The following is a 16,386-nucleotide window of genomic DNA, read 5'->3' on the forward strand; positions in this document are numbered from 1 at the left end:
TGTTTCTAACTCTGGAAACTTTGAGCTGTGTCCCAAACCCAGTACTGCTGCCTACTTTCTTCTATAAATGATAGGCTCGGAACTATCAGGAGTTAATAAAGAAAGTGTTATAATGCTCATAAAAATAGTTCCATATGTTAATACACTCATTATTTTGAATAGGGCTCATCTTCTTTGCTTAATTGTTTCTCCAAGTTCAAGCAGTTCATGAGTTGTTTCTCTTTATTTCAGTTTTGGAAAGAAATACCATATCATTATTGTCCTCATGTATCTGAACATGTAGTAATAGATAATAATTGTCTTTCTCATTGATCAACCAGAGGGGTTGGTTGGGAACAGTATGAATCACTTGCAATGGCATTTACACTTCTCTCAATCATCATTCATCCTCTCTTGCTGCAGGCACGTGAGGTTTCCTGTTTGGAGGTTAGAGTGGATACAGGGAAGCTGAAGCAGCAATCCACAAGTGAGGTTATTGCTTCATTAGCCTATTGTTCTTGTGTTGTGATTCAGCCATTATAACAGATGTTGAAAAAAATTAATAATCTGTTGTGCACATTACTCTATCTGTGTCATATAATACTTAGTTTTGCCATGCCCCACCTTGCAGAAAGATTGTATCTGTCAAAATTCAAGTTCATCAAGTGCTTAGTTATGAGGAAAATTTTAAACTGATGCAAAAATAGAGCCACATATACTAGACTGAAAAACTTGGAAAAATGAGGTTAGTTCTTTTTATTTATTGTTTGTTCAAAACAATTTTTTCTAAGTGGGATCTTTAAAAATTATCTTATAACTAATATGTAGAAATCTTCTCCCTTTGGTGCCTTAATAAAAAAAAAAAACAACCTAAGTTTAAATGCAAAGTTGTATCAAAGGGGTCTTCACAAATTGCAGGGAAGCCCTCTGCTACCATAGAGTCACCAAAACAGTACTTTGTCCATAAAATATAGCTCAAACAAATACAACAGGATTCTTCACTAGTTTTAAAGTTGAATTAAATGAACCGTAGCTTGTGTAATGCTGTTCCTGGGGGGAAATCTCAAAACCTCATGACTGTTCCGAGTTAATTCATGAATGGAAAATTGACTTCTATGAAGAAAATGGTAGCAATGACTAAGGTGCATTACAGGAAGTTTCAGACTGAGATGTAACAGAGGAAAGAAAGGTTAGTGACCTAAAATTATATGTCTCTTGGCCCTGATCTTGCAGGAGAACAGCATATGACCTCTCTGTAAACATAAAGGCTTTTCTGTACAAGAAACTCAGCCTGCCGCTTGTTTCAGTTTTGTGATGTGGGGGCACATGCCAAGTAGTCTGATTGAGTTGAGGGTTTATAGATTTATTTGTGAGTCTTAATATTATAAAATGTTTACTATGAACCAGAACAGGCTGACATCAAATAAATGACTTTTATGCAACATGAATAATCCAAAATGCCTCTGACACTCCTCTAAATCCAAATCTTGGTTTAATTTATTCATGGAAAGCATCTAACACATAGAAAGCTATAGTATTTTAAAAATCTGCGAATTTTGTACATTCATTATTTATGTAGATTCACCAAGATATTTTAGATCAGTTTTCAGTCTGTTTTTGCCACCTGAAGTCTACTTAGTCATTGTGGTGTAAGAAAAATTCAACAAAAAGTGAAGGTTGGGTTTTTAAATTAGTTATGTGTGTTTGCTTGTAATAGTTAAAATTCTGTTTGTTCCTTGCTTCTCTGTTTAGACCCAGAGCTTACATTTACAGTGAAAGGATCACATGAAGGAAGCCAGAAGATTTTGCTGGACTCTGGCCCCAGCCTTCATATAATCATATTTCACTGCATCATAAATGACCAGACAAGACTGGATATCATATTACCAGAAGAGGTAAGTTCTCCTTCTGTTTGTTATTATTACTCAAATGAAATTAGAACAAGAAATTAATAGAACCAGTAAACTGAACTGGGCTTCTGAGTGGAGAAGTTCTAGAGATGATAAACCTTTTATGTGTTCATACCCAATTGCTTTTTTACATTTTTTCAGCTGGCTGATGGAAATGAAACAGAGAAACCTGGGGTCCTTTCTTTTCCCCTGAATTCACTCCCTTTACAGAAGGAAATAACGCTAGAAGAGGTGAGTGCTGTGAACCTTTTGAAATACGTAATTTAAAATATCCTTAATATTGTCCTGCTAGAAATAAAGTTACCAAGTAAACAAAATCACTGTATAAAATTGTACAGCTATTCATTAGAAATGTTAACAAAATTTAAGGTTGCTATATTCAACTTTGAGGAAGAACATGTTAACAATAATTTTAATAATACAACAGTCATTGCAAGCCTGCATTCTACTGTTAGAATTAAGTGGTTTCAAGGAACAAGAAATGACTGTAAAATGCACATTCGTTCAAAACCACGTTGTTTTTTTTTTTTTTTTATATTGGTATGATACAAGTGAAGAACTGAAAAAAGACCCATCCAGATTATGAGCTTAATTCAGATTTTAGTTTGTTTTAATATTGATATTGGGGGTGCTTTTGTGTGGTGTTTTTTGTTGGTTTTTTTTTTTTTAATTTGATAAGGTAACTTTTCTCATTCTTGTTGTCCCTTCTAAATGTGCAAACTGGGAAGTGGTGTAAACATGCAAGCTTGTGGCACACTACCTGCCCCAAACACATACAGGCTTACTAGAGAAGTGAAAATTTGATTCCAGGGCAGGGAGTGAGGTTTTGGTTAATTGTATAAAAATAATGTCCTTAGCCATGTGATTTATTATTTGAGAACGACCTCTCTTGGTCTGAGCATTGCCCGAGCTTGAAGGAAAGGAATGTTTTAAAATTTGGTAGTAATTACCTTTACCTTTCTCATTTTCCAGGATAATTCATTTAACTTGTGCTTGACAGCAAGAAAATGGTAAGATAGCCTCTTTTAGTCCTGGCCCCCAGGACTGCTGTAAACTAGTTCTGTAGGCTTTTTCTGTGACAGGTGCAGAGATGAACACGTACTGCGTGAGCGCTGAGTGCTGTGCTCACGTGGTGCCCGAGGTAAGTGCAAGTCTGCTGCACTTACAGCACTGTGCAGTTCTGCAGGAGTCTCTGAGCCTTCATTCAGAGTAAATTAGGTGGCTTTATGCCTGTTGTTGTCACACATAAATAAAACTGTACAATTCACTTATTATTTTATTCCCCATTTATGCTAATTGTCAGATCTGCACATGGGGTGAAATAACCTCTAGCAGTCTCTAACTTTGCCAAATCACCAAAACAAACATAGGGTAGCCTGGCTTCTGCCCCTTCTGCTTCACTGGGCAGAATGGGAGCTGAGACCTCACCAGCTGCACCTCTGCCAACCCACTTGCAGGGACAGAATTGCACCAGTGATAGGTAAAATTGAAGACAGTGACATTTTATGGTAGAGCTGAAACTTCCTGTGGTTCACAGCACCCCCACTATAGGATGAGCTACAGAAGGAAAGCGTGTGGATTTTCACAGCACGAGAAAACTTTGTGTAAATGGAGAGCTACCTTTACAACCTCAGCCCATAACAAATATCTGACCTGTACATTTAACAGACACACATATAGAAAGAGAACAAGAAAAAATGTTTATCTACTGCTCAAAGAGTTGGGTTTTTTGTAAGGTAAATCATTTGACCTTATTCTCTTTTCAAAATTACACTGTATGATAAATCAAATTTACTGGAGAAGAAAGGTTATTATCATTAATCCTTGAAGCATTCGTATTTGTGAAATATTGGTGAAAATTATTTTCAGGACAGAGTTTGCAGCCACCAGAGGGTGATGTGATCCAGAATATTTGGTCAATATTTAGTGTTATTCTCAGTAATAAGTGTATTTATGTTGCTGTAGGCACATAACATTAGCTGCAGTTTGATTGGATTTGCACCTTTTTTTCTGAATTTTCTTTTGCTTGTGCTTCACATTTTCAAGGGACAAAATTTCATGTGTCTGCGCATGTGAAAAAAAAGTGATGGGTACTCTTGTATTATTGCAGGATGAAGCTTGTGAATACTTATCTAGAAATATGTTTAGGACACAGGTGAAAGGCTGGAATTCCCAAGAGACTGAGCTGGGGGTGATGCTTGCCCTGCAGTTTAAGCTTCATCACATAACTCATTAGAACCCTCACTTTAAATGCTGTTAGTGGATTGTCAAAACTCGAGAACAAGTGATAATGTCATCACTTGAATTTTCCAGGGTGTCATAGTGATAAACAGGAATGGATGCAGAAAAAAATACTTCTGAAATTACTCCTTTTGGTGATCTTTCCCTGACTTGTGTGTCTTGTCTTTTTGTCCATGTTCACAAGAGATGTAAAGTACCTTGGAAACTCCTCTTCATCCAAGAGGAGTTTGGATGTCCATGCTATTTCTTGCTGGCAGTAGAAATGGGGTGGTTTTGTTTTTCTTCTTTCCTTTATCAATATGCAGACTTGGAAATAACTTATTTTACAGATGATTTTTTTTATTACCTGCCCTACAGATCTTGAAATCAGCTATAAATGATGTGTGCATTGATTTGTCCCATTGTCTGTTCCAGCTCAGGAGACCTGGATGTGCGCTTGGGGTTTAGCCTGTGCAGGGAGGAGCAGAACTTCCTGCGGAAAAGGAAGAAATATGTTGCTGCTGCTCTGAAAAAGATTCTTAATTTGGAAGAGGATCTGAAAGAGCATGAGGCAAGCCAATACAATCCCTGGTAGCAACTGCTCTCAGGGGATCAAGGCCTGGCTTACAAATTCAAACAACAAATAAAATCCCAGTGTAATTAGTCCTGCTGGTGTGGGCCAGGCATGGTCACCTAGGGCAAGGCATGAGCAAGAGAAGCAGTGGCCTGTTAATGTAGCAGAGTGAGGGAGGCAGGATAATGTCTTTATGGAGCCAAAAACTTCTCAGCAGCTCCTCAAACAGCCCCTTCCTGTTTATTCTGGGTATTGGTCATGGATCTCAGGCGAAAAGTTTATAGTGGGCAGACATGGAACAGCTGGGCAATGCTGCTTGCAAAGAGAGGGCCTTAACACAGAAATGAGGTGGTAGCCATTGCATGTGTGTAAAGGGTGTTGAGGAAGAAAGAAAAATTTTCACAGACATCTGAATGAAAATTCTTGGAGTGGTTTCTGCAGCAAAATAGCTGTATTGTTGGGAAAAATGAGGGATAGAATAAAGCTATCAATCTGGCAAAGAAGAGTGGATCTTACAGTATCACTGAGTTGTAGATGAAATAGCTGTTTGTAAGTTTAGCTGTATCACTCTAGACCCTGTTCCTGCCCTGTAATTGAGTCATAAGCTTTGCAATTGCTGATGCCTAACTGGGTTGCTTACAATCAGAAAAGTACATACATACCAACAGCAAGAACACTCTTTAGCCGACAGTTAAAAAAAAAGAGTGCTGTCAAAAATATTAATTTGCATTTCAGAACAGAGAATAATACAGGAAACAAAGTTTTCAACAAAGCTGAAAAGAACATTTCAACCATTTTTACAAGCTGTCTGAGAGTTTCCTCACACACAGAAAACTGAAAGGTCTAATTAGGGTTTTCTGAAAGGCCTAATTACTGTGGCTCTCCTATTCATGTGTTTAACTTCAGAAATATGGGAAAATATCCCCTCTACTTTATTAGCTGACTTATATTTGAACTGAAAAAAAATCATTAGTGTTTTAACTTATAAAAAAATAGGTTAGAAAACGTAAACCCCAGAATATAATTTCTGGAGTTTATTCTGACTTTAGCCAAGATTATGAGATTTTCCTCATTATTTTATAAAATTTCCTATATTTAAAAAGAGTTTAGTGTACGAAGAACATCTGTTTTCTCACTTTTCTGAGCTTTTGTTTTTTTCATAGAGCAGGAGAATTATTTCCTTCAGGCTCTATTCATTGACTTTGGAACACAGATTCCTTTATCAAATTAGAAGCTAATACTTGAAAGGTATAAATAGACATTTTCCATGGGGTGTGTAAGCATCCACACTCTGGTTGCTAACGGAAGCAGAGGGTGTACTAGATCAGGAAAAGATAAGGAGAAGAATAGTCTGTCTCTTCAATTACACTTGGCTTATGGAAGGGGAAACCCTATCAATGACTGTGCTTCAGGACATAAAGTAATTGATGGCCGGGGGCCAGGAAGACTTTGGCTATTGTGTGGTCTGGCTGATTACAGGGTGCTGTGCATTCCTGTGTGACACTGGTCATTGTTAGAGGCAGAATCATGGATCCCTAACCTGGCACCAGTGTGGTAAATCCTGTGTTTTTTCTGTGACAGCTGCTAATAATACACTTTGAGAAAAATTCCAGGGTGGTGAGGTTGATTTCCAGTTGTATGTTAAGTAAACACCTTCTCACCCCATCAGAGAGGGTAAGACATAAGCCTTCCTTCTTGCAGCAGTCAGGTGGTGGCAAACAAGCCTTCTGCAGCAATCACACCCTTTCCATCCCAAGCAGCATCCCTGCTTGTATCAATGCCTGTGACCTTTATCTGATTTCTGCAGTAAGGGCTGTTTGTGTCTAATTCATGCACAGCTTTTGCTCCTTCTCCCTTGCTGTGTTGACCAGGTGCCAGTGGTGGCCATCACAACAACCGGGGGAGGAACGCGATCACTCACAGCGATGTATGGCAGCCTGCTGGGCCTCCAGAAACTCAACCTCTTGGACTGCATTTCCTACATCGGGGGTTTATCGGGTACCACATGGTGAGAGGGACGCAAACAAGCTTTTTGTGTTCTCTGCTCAATACTGTTGACTCTGTACAAAGCTGTTAGCTTATATGGCACTTAGCAAGGCAAAAGCATTTCTATTCTGCCCACAATCTACTCTCTGTCCACCTGGAGCAAGGAAACAAAACATACTGAGTAAGAGATCAATCATCACGCTCATCAACTGCTTTTGTCAGCTCGCTGACTCAGTCTATGCCTATTATCTTCATCTAAATGCTCTGTTCCCTTTTCATATTGTATTAGTTATACCTTAGACTAAATACAATGAATTTGTCTTTAGACTGGAAATTGAAGAAAGATGGGAAGAAGAATTTATGCCTGCCATTTGCTGGTTATTCTCACTTCCATTTTGGATTTACAGTGCATCTCCCTCTGGTAAAAGATGTGTTTGGGGCTAGAGGAATTAATATTGTCACAAAAGGCCAACAAATGATATCAAGTTACTGACCTTGGAGAGACTGCAGATACAGTGGCTTGTTGTGAAGTGCTCTCTTCTCCCAGTGGGCATAGAGCAGATGATGCCACACTTAAAATAACTGAAGTATTTAATCAAGTAGGTTCTAGGTACCCCCACTCCTCTACACCTGTTTGGAAGTGGAGAATTTTTTTTCACTGAGTTGTGGGTCACTTTATGTAAGTCCAAACTTCAATGGTAGGTTTTTCTTTTAACTTCTCTGTATGTAGGTGGAGATCTGAATGTACCTGTCTGTGTTATGATTTCAAGGGGACAGGTAAGAATGGTCATACGAGGACATGCCCAAAACTGCCCAGTTTTCTTGGTGGCAGAAGTCATTAGCAGATATATGGGAACAAATGCAGGACCAAAGCAGAGTAGTAGTGACTGCTCCCTAGAATACTCCCTATCTTCCAAGAAATAGATTAGATGAATACTTGTGGAACCTTTGAATTTGAAAGCCTTGGGTCTTGGTTTCTTTTCTCCCTTGAATTTCAAGGTAATTTTTGAACCCATTTTATTACATGCAAACCTGGAAAGCTTGGAGATTTTGTTTGCTCCTTAAATGAGAGTATTTTAAGTGTGAACCCCATAAGAATTAAGGAACAGGCAAATAGGTTGCACATCTGTTTTCTAAAAGCAAACCACAGCATTATGTCTCTTTCATTATTTTCTACTAACATTTCTTCAGGACCATGGCAAACTTATATGAAGATGCTAATTGGTCACAAAAATATCTGGAGGATGCAATCAAGGAAGCTCGCAAGCAAGTAACCAAATCCAAGATCTGCTGTTTTTCTTTGGATTGTCTGAAGTACTATTACAATGACCTGATGGAGAGGACTAAAGAAGGACATAACACTTCTTTCATAGACCTTTGGGGTCTTGTCATTGAATCCATGCTACACGATAAGGTATTGCTCCTTTCTTTCACATAACTGCTGAGCTTCTATAGATACAGTGGAGAAGAAAATAAATCCTGCATGCCATTCACTAATACTGATGCAAATAATTAGTTTAGCAGTTGATTAAATATGATATATTCAGATCCATTATTAAAATACTGCTCTAGATTTAAAGAGAGCTTGACCTTGAACTGAAGGAGCCATGTCATACCAGTTAAAGGGGTTCTTTCTCCTTAAAGAGAGAAGTATCCTGAGAAAAAATATTTTGAATTGTAAATAAATCATTTTGGACATAAAATATTCTGACTAGAAGAAGCACTTAAAAATTTGAATTAATTTGCTTCTCCAGCATAAATTAAGATATGCATTTATAAAGTGACCTAGGTATAGACTGCATATGGTTCACATAGTGAGAAAGACCATTTTCTAAATATGGCACCAAGTTTTAAGAAATTTTGTTAATTTAAAAATAGTGCATCTTAAACAGTTTCCTTCTGGTTGAAGTTTATACAATAAAGTTTTAAATTGTCATGTGCAATAGCATATATTCTTGAAGATGTATATATTTGCAGAATACCTTAAAATACGATAAATTCTTTGCTAAGACCTAGCCAAGGAAAGAACTTTACCTTTCACTTAGCTGCATGATTTTTCCTGGAACTGGTTTGTCGTTGTTTTTCTTTTTTTTCCTGTCTGAATCTACAATCAACTTCTCTGCATATCTCAAAATCTGAGAACCCATACAGGGTGTAGCTGCTTCTTATGGGATACTTGCCAAGTTTGGAATTTCCCATGACAGATATTTCGGAACAATCCAGTTACCATGGAATGGAAAGGAGAACTTAGATAAGGCTGGATAGGGCTGATAATTCACATTATATTATTTGAAGTGCAAGTTGTTTTACACCTCATTCCATTTACCCTTTTAAATCAAAACCAGAAAGACGAGCACAGACTCTCGGACCAGCGTCAGGCAGTGGATAATGGCCAGAACCCACTGCCCATCTATGTGGCCATCAACCTCAAGTCCAACTATAGTGCCCAGGCATTCAGAGGTAATGGTTATGATTTAGATTTCTTAACAAATTTATAATTTAAATGGTCTAAACTAAGATGATGTGGATATAAACAGCTTTATTAATGCAGTAGTCTTTTAATTCTAATTGCAAATAAAACCCCCCAAAAAGTCTATAAATTTTCAGATAATAGTGGCCAAAACTAAAAAAAAAACCAAAACAAAACCAAATTCACAATTTATCCTATCACAAAAGCCTTGGAATGAAACAAATTCTTGTATGGTTCCATTTGGTCTTATTTTGAACAATTAAAGAAAGCATTTTGAATTTTTGGGTCCAATGGCAGGAAAATCACTATTTCCTCTATTAGTTTTCACAGTTTTTGTTTAACATGAGCAGCAAAGTACATGACACCAAGTGAATGCTAAGCTCTCTGTCACTAGAGCTCTAAAGGCAACAAGTTATGCATGAGCAACACATACTTTGGGGTAAGATTAAGTCTATTATGGGAATGCCTGTGGTTTCATTCAGACCAGGGCTTTTTTTGCTGGAGGTTGCTCTATCATAGCCTGGAACTGCCCTGCCACAATGTGGAAGGACCTCATGGCATCAGTACCGCCAGCAATACAGATACAGCCATGGCTGGTGAATGGCATGCTGTGAACTAGCCAGTGTCTTTCTCATTGGGTTTGCTTCCTGGAACTCTTCTGTTTAGTATCATCTAACATGTTGTCTAACATGTTGCTTTTTCATGGTCTGGCTGCTGTTGCCATAGAGTGGCTGGAGTTCACTCCTTATGAAGTTGGTCTGCTGAAGTACGGAGCATCTATTCGTGCAGAGCACTTTGGAAGTCAATTCTTTATGGGAAGGATGGTGAAGAAGCTCTCAGAGACTCGGATCTGCTATATGCAAGGTGACTGTTGCCTTGGGGAAAGCTGGTCTACTGGAGAGACAGCTGTTATGGGCAAGCACATGGTCTGTGGTGGACACCACTGGGAAGACACCAGCAGACAGGTTGAGCAGGTGTGAGTTTACACTAGCAAGGATGTACTCATGAAGTATGCCCACAAAGGCATCTGTACAGACAGAAAGGAAGTATCCAGTGGGAAGAACTGAAGGTATGTATCAATTAAGATTCTTCCGAGGTCACTCCATCAATCAGCTTCTATTCCTCTTTCACGTTATAGGCATGTGGAGTAGTATATTTTCCATAGATGTGATGTATGTCTGGAATTTGGCTGCTGATTCAGAAGATTTCTGGTGCAGATGGACCAGAGACAGAGTAAAAGATATAGGTGAGACTTTAAGTTTTTTTTCACTACTGGTGTTTTGTGAAGATGTCTAATACATAAAGAAATGCTGTCTAAGTCAGAGAGTAAAAGATGAGGAAAGAAAAGCAGAGATGCCAACTAAGAATTTTTTTCTGCCTGATTTAAAACTAAATTGAGCTTCTTTGGAAAAGCTGTATAAAAGCTGTACCTTTTCCTGAAGGTCATAGAGACACAAAACCAGTCTCTATCAGACATATAGAAATCATGTTGTATCAAAAACACATCTTGAGATTGTTAAATTAGGATATGCTCCTCCTTGGCCAGTAATAACATGGGTAGAGAAAATGGCTCTTGCAGAGGGCTGATTTCTCCACTGAACTACCCATGGGGAAAGCTTGCTCTTGCTGTTAATTGCACAGGGAACCTGTAGTGACTGGTCTCCTAACTTGATGCTGAGGCTGGGTGACACTCACGTGCATTCTGAAGGTGTCCTATTGACAGGTCTCCTGTATATTTTGGGACTGCTCTTTCCCCTCCACCATATGCTACAGTAGAGCTGGGCATCATTAAAGGAAGCTTAGAGTGGAAGGTGATCCTTACTGCCTTGCAGCCTGCTGCCTGCAGGTAGCTGGTCATTTAATTCACTGTCTAATGCTGAATTTTATTTGGTGGCATAGACTTAAGGGCTTATAACTATGTTTGATTAACTTTGGAGTGGGGGATGATGATACCTGTCATTATTAGTCACTCCAATTTTCAAAATATTGGTCATTTCAGAAAATTATCCTAAACTTAAAATGTCTTCTTTCCATCTTGTAGCAGAAGAACCCTTTCTGTCTGTGAATCCCTATGAAGTAGACACGTGTCTTTTCACTCCCTCGAGTGTCTTCTCCTCCACTCTGCGAGATGTCTTAACAGGACGCCCAACCATTGCACAGTATCCCAATTTTATCAGAGGTTTCCAGCTGCATAACAAGTACCTGGAGAGTGAAGGATTTTCTACCTGGAAAGGCACAGTAAACCAGCATGCTTTTCAGTAATATTCTAAGAAGGTTTAGGTTTCAGAATTCACTTAGGATTTCCAACAAATAGCTGAGACTGACTTCTGAAATGCCACTTCTCCATTTAAAAATGGAAAACATGAAAGCCAGATTTGAACAGCATTTCAGTTTTGGTGGGAGGTGTTCAAAAGTGAAATTGTATCTGGCTGTCTGAGGATTATGTTCCTGTGGATAAAGTGAGCTCAGGCTAAGACAGCACGAGAGATCACCCCTCTAGGGCTAAAGCAACATGAGGTGCTCAGGAAGGGGGAAGGAAAAAGCAGTAGCATGTCACTTACTCCTGTAAATAAGTACAGCTAGAGTGAGGACAAAATTCTTGATTCTGTATTCTTTACCTCCCTTCAGAGGAGAAATCCATTCTTGTGATTTATTTGTAGTAATGAGAAATAATTACGTTTCAGACACAGTGATAGACTCCTTCCCAAATAAACTGATGGAAACAGCAGACAGTGAGCTCTCCCTGGTTGATACTGGCTTTTTCATTAATACCAGCTACCCACCACTTTTGAGATCGAAGAGGGAGGTCGATGTCATCCTCCATTTGAATTACAGCGGAGGGTCCCAAACACTGGTAAGGAAAGCCATGGTATCTGAAATCTTTTTCCTTCATGGTCTTTTGGTCTCTACCAATTGTCAGTATTGGAGTGTGAATTAGATGATGATGATGATTATTATTATCTAATTTATTATTTAGATCATTAGGCAATTGATTTCTCAGTAACTAAAAAGGATATTAGAAAATGATGATGGATATAGGCATTTCAAAATCATCAAGGTCTTCACTGCAATGGATCCAGTAGTTTTTAAAAACTGATGGATTATATTCTGGATTATATTACAAACTGATAGAGTAGTCTGAAACTCTGCTACTGATTTTGTTTATCCTTGTACTGAACAAATTACAAAGGCAATGGAAATCCCTGAAAACACTTTAACTGACTAAATGAGAAAACCTGTCTTGGCCTTTATATCTCATACCACTCCTATAGAAATGTAGGGCTAATGCCAGATTGATTCACAATTTAAAATAGTATGTTAGTGTTGCATATATAATGATAATAATACAAAAATAAACATAGGTTTATAGTAAATATAGCTGTTAACATTTTTTATGAGGTCACAAAATATGTTGGTAAGTGGGTTTATTAATAGGGAGTCATTATCAAGGAACATCAATTATGCAGAGGACAGACTGGGAAAGTGGTAAATAATGAAGAAGTTAAGACAATGATGCAGAGTCATCTGGACTGATGAGTTCCCTCTCCATTCTTGTAGTTTCTTTGCCTTCCCCTTATGAACTTCTTTCAATGGAATCATAAAATCAGACCTGTGGGTTTTGGATTAATTTTCAAGTTCAGAGACAGTGACCGTTTTCTTGTTTTGCTTAAAGCAATGTGGAAAGTAAGATAAGCTGCAATGTCTGGTGTGGTTATGATTGTTTCCATCTGAAATTTAATATCTTGACAGAGGGAGATTCAAACCTTGGGATATTCCTGTTAGCTGCTGCAATTTAAAATATCCAGGTCTCTGTATCAGTTTTGATTGTTTGTATTAATTTTATATATATCTTTTTTCTTTCATCCAGCCTCTGGATCAGATTGCGAAGTACTTCTTGGAGCAAGAAATTCCGTTTCCCAAAATTGAGATAAGTGAGGAAGACAGGGAAAACTTGAAGGAATGCTATGTGTTTGAAGAGGCTGACAGTCCACAAGCTCCAACAGTGCTTTTCTTTCCCCTAGTAAATGACACTTTCAAGAAATATAAAGCTCCTGGTGAGTCATCTGTGATAGCAGTTTTAATAAAAAGTTGTTTTCCTAGTGAATTCTTTCAATTTCATATCTAATGTGTCTGTCACTGTCATCTCTGACCTTTCCAATGCCAGCATGGGTCTCATCACTGAAAAAAATAACTGCTCTGTCTCAGGACATCTGAACTATATGAACTCCAGAATCTCTCTTAAAGCACTTGAGATTCTTAAAACACAAGCACTTATTTCACAAGAGGTAGTATGAAAGCAAAAATTCTGATACTTCTACACCTTGAGGGGTAGGTTCTCAACACAAGATGTTTTACTCTACAGACATGGACTTGTCATGTGCTGCTGCTTCCAAAAAAGACAAGGAAAAACCTTCTGCTGGTTTTGGTGTGAAACCCATTCATTCAAGTTTTTTTCACATATTTAAAAGTAATCTCTGAGACTGAGGTTTGAGTGGGCAGAGATCTTTGATTTTAATTGAATTATGTCCTCTGTCTGAGTGCAATTATTTCTCCTGATCTTTCAGTGAGGTGGCTATTGTTTTGTCTAGTATAAGAGTATCTGCTTTCCTTTTTGCTTGTGCTTTTCTAGTTGGGTAAAAAAGTCTATGTTGTCCCAGCAGTGGTCTAGCATTGCTGCTGCTAATGTTTTTCTAACTTCAAGCTGTTTGAGTGATGTAAATGTCAAATGATGTAAAATCATATTTGGACAGAGGCCTGATCCAGAGGTTGAAGAATACAGTGCTACTGGCACAGTACTTTTACTTGCCTCTGGCAAATTATATCTTTCCTTCCAAGTCTCCCTTTTCTGCCTGTAATTATGTAAATACTGATAGGAGCCACATAGTGCAATAAAACCTTATTGGTGCATCTCCCTGTGGTTTGTCCCTTTAGGTGTGGAAAGGAGTCCTGAAGAGATGGCTGAAGGCAAAGTTGATGTCTCCAGCATCCTCTCCCCATTTACAACAAGAGAGGTGTGTTTCAGTGAAGAGAATTTTGACAAACTGGTGAAACTGACAGATTACAACGTCCTGAACAACGAGAAGTTGATTATTCAGGCCTTGCGCTTGGCAGTGGCACGGAGGAAGCAGAGGAATTTTTAACCACCACACACTATCTTCAGTCTTTCACGTGGTATTTCTTGGGTTGTCTGTGTTTGGTGAGGTCAAGATGTTTGATTCTTAACAGTGATACTTGCAGTGGAAATCACATCATCCTAAGGACATTCTGGACTCCACCCTATTTACATGGCTCTTCAGACAAACAGATTGGAATTTACCAGTGGTTTAATCCAAAACAAACTTCAAAGCAGTAAATTTGTTTTTAGTTTTTTTTACCAAGTTACATTACTAATTGTTACATATATTCAATATAAATTATTATAATGTTGTGGAAGATAATAATGAATTATGTGGCATATTAAAATTTGTATCAAAAGAGTATTTATATGGTGTGTTTTCTGTGTGACAGGACAACAATCCCTTGAATGGTAATTTTTTTTGTAAATAACTAATTCATTGGGCTGGTCTTGCTTATTTAATTATTGAAGGGTTGTCCTCTCTGATTTGATTGTCTGTCTGCTATGAGATTTTTTATTTAACTGTCTTCACAAGTCTTTGAATATAAGTTTCTGAAGTTAGTATCAGTGTTGTTAAAATTTATTCACTTTTCACCATCAATAAAGAATTACCCCTGAATTAGATCATCTTTGTTTCAGGAGATCAAACATGTTGTCTCTGAGCTGCTGTTCCCAGAACCATTTAGATTTAGCCTAAGCAGTAGCCGATCCAACAGATGCATTTCCCAACTTTCCTTCACTTTTCTCTTGGAGCTTCTGCTGATTGTCCTGTCTCACTCATCTTTACCTGCCTTCACTGTTCCTGAAGGATGACCTTGTGATTTCTCTCAGTGTTTCCTAAGATGGAAAATGGCTGCTAGCTGTTTGTGCAGAATAGGGCAATGCAAGAGACCCTTTCATAGCTTTCACACCTGTTCAACACTTACAGGAGAATGGTCTTTGCAGGGATTGTTCTGAGATACTGGTTTCTCATTATCAAAAATCCTAGAGGTCTTCCAGGGGGACTAGGGTCTTCTAGGGTACTGTAGTTGCCAAGACTCCTCTCACAACTCTCTAACAGGCAGATCACAAGTTCAGTCTTTCACAACATCAGCCTTGCACTGTGGAGCTGTGATTCATGAAGAGATTAGTCACAGGAGCTCAGAAAATGTTTTGGATCAGCTTCCTTTTGTTAATAAAAGATTTCCACTGTTGTGTGGAAATTCAGACAGTCAGCAGGGCAGAGTTAGTGTTGAGATCAGGATAGTCTTGACTATCATCAGAAACGACAATTTATTTCATATAGAATGAAGTTCTAGGTAATGAATGGTAGAAAAGGATTATTTGATTTATTCCTAAAAAATTAACCATCTGATGGGCATCTAAGAGCCATTTGGGTGGAGGGGGAGAATGAGAGGGCAATGTTTTTCACTTATGAGCATGTTCATCGTGCTCATATACCCAAAACTCTTGAAAGAGCACAGTGTAACCCTGATTTCGGGTACAATATTGTAAGTTTAAATCTAGATTATTGTCCCTCCAAGTGTGAGGCAGCTGTAATTGTGGTTCTGCTTCAGTACACTAGAATAGCTAGTTCATGGGATGCTTCTGGGTTCATTCTAGAGATATCTTTTGGTTTACTGTCATGGTTTTCTAGACCTTTTTGCTGGAAATGAAACAAAGTAGGATGGAAGATGCTTCAATCTGTTTTACAGGGCAAACTTGCTCAACAACAGGATGGAAAAAAGCCAGTTAAGTGCAATATGCGGCCTGAAACTGGTTAATGCTGCTTTTCTTTGTGTCCTGCTGGCTGCCTTTCCCTCTCTGAGAGTTCCTACTACGCAAGCTCTCCAGTTTCCCCAGTGTTTCAATATTGTCTTTTTAAAACACAGTACCAATAGTGATTGTTATATATATAAAAATAATTGTTAATTTCAAGATATTCAGGATGACTGATAAAAACATGCAGCCTTGTAATCGAGCTTTTGCCATCTCTCTAGGAATATTTTCCTTTTGGGTTAACTTTCTTTTACTGCTGCTTCTGTGATCTGTTAGTTACCCATCCTTAATGTGTTCAAAATTTGTCTGGGTGACATCTAGTTCTTAGGTTAGAATGTCTTAAAGTGCCAAATATTTTAGGAAATAAAATTAT

The 16,386-nt window shown here is 38.2% G+C and overlaps 1 protein-coding gene across 1 annotated transcript in view; it reads left to right on the forward strand.

Moving 5' to 3' along the window:
* LOC139590621 (cytosolic phospholipase A2 epsilon-like) overlaps window positions 1-14,874 on the forward strand; it is a 32,895-nt gene extending 18,021 nt beyond the window's left edge. The window contains exons 8-21 of the mRNA XM_071428372.1: window positions 403-466; window positions 1,732-1,874; window positions 2,031-2,120; window positions 2,862-2,899; window positions 4,545-4,680; window positions 6,555-6,691; window positions 7,861-8,083; window positions 9,015-9,129; window positions 9,866-10,003; window positions 10,278-10,385; window positions 11,181-11,372; window positions 11,824-11,993; window positions 13,008-13,194; window positions 14,072-14,874. Coding sequence (XP_071284473.1) covers window positions 403-466; window positions 1,732-1,874; window positions 2,031-2,120; window positions 2,862-2,899; window positions 4,545-4,680; window positions 6,555-6,691; window positions 7,861-8,083; window positions 9,015-9,129; window positions 9,866-10,003; window positions 10,278-10,385; window positions 11,181-11,372; window positions 11,824-11,993; window positions 13,008-13,194; window positions 14,072-14,280 — 1,950 coding nt within the window. The 3' untranslated portion in view covers window positions 14,281-14,874. The remainder of the gene's footprint in view (window positions 1-402; window positions 467-1,731; window positions 1,875-2,030; window positions 2,121-2,861; window positions 2,900-4,544; window positions 4,681-6,554; window positions 6,692-7,860; window positions 8,084-9,014; window positions 9,130-9,865; window positions 10,004-10,277; window positions 10,386-11,180; window positions 11,373-11,823; window positions 11,994-13,007; window positions 13,195-14,071) is intronic.
* The last annotated feature ends 1,512 nt before the right edge of the window (window positions 14,875-16,386 follow it).

The sequence above is a fragment of the Agelaius tricolor genome, unplaced genomic scaffold (assembly GCF_023055355.1).
Source record: "Agelaius tricolor isolate 1412-34295 unplaced genomic scaffold, bAgeTri1.0.p SCAF_5, whole genome shotgun sequence".
NCBI classification, from domain to species: domain Eukaryota; kingdom Metazoa; phylum Chordata; class Aves; order Passeriformes; family Icteridae; genus Agelaius; species Agelaius tricolor.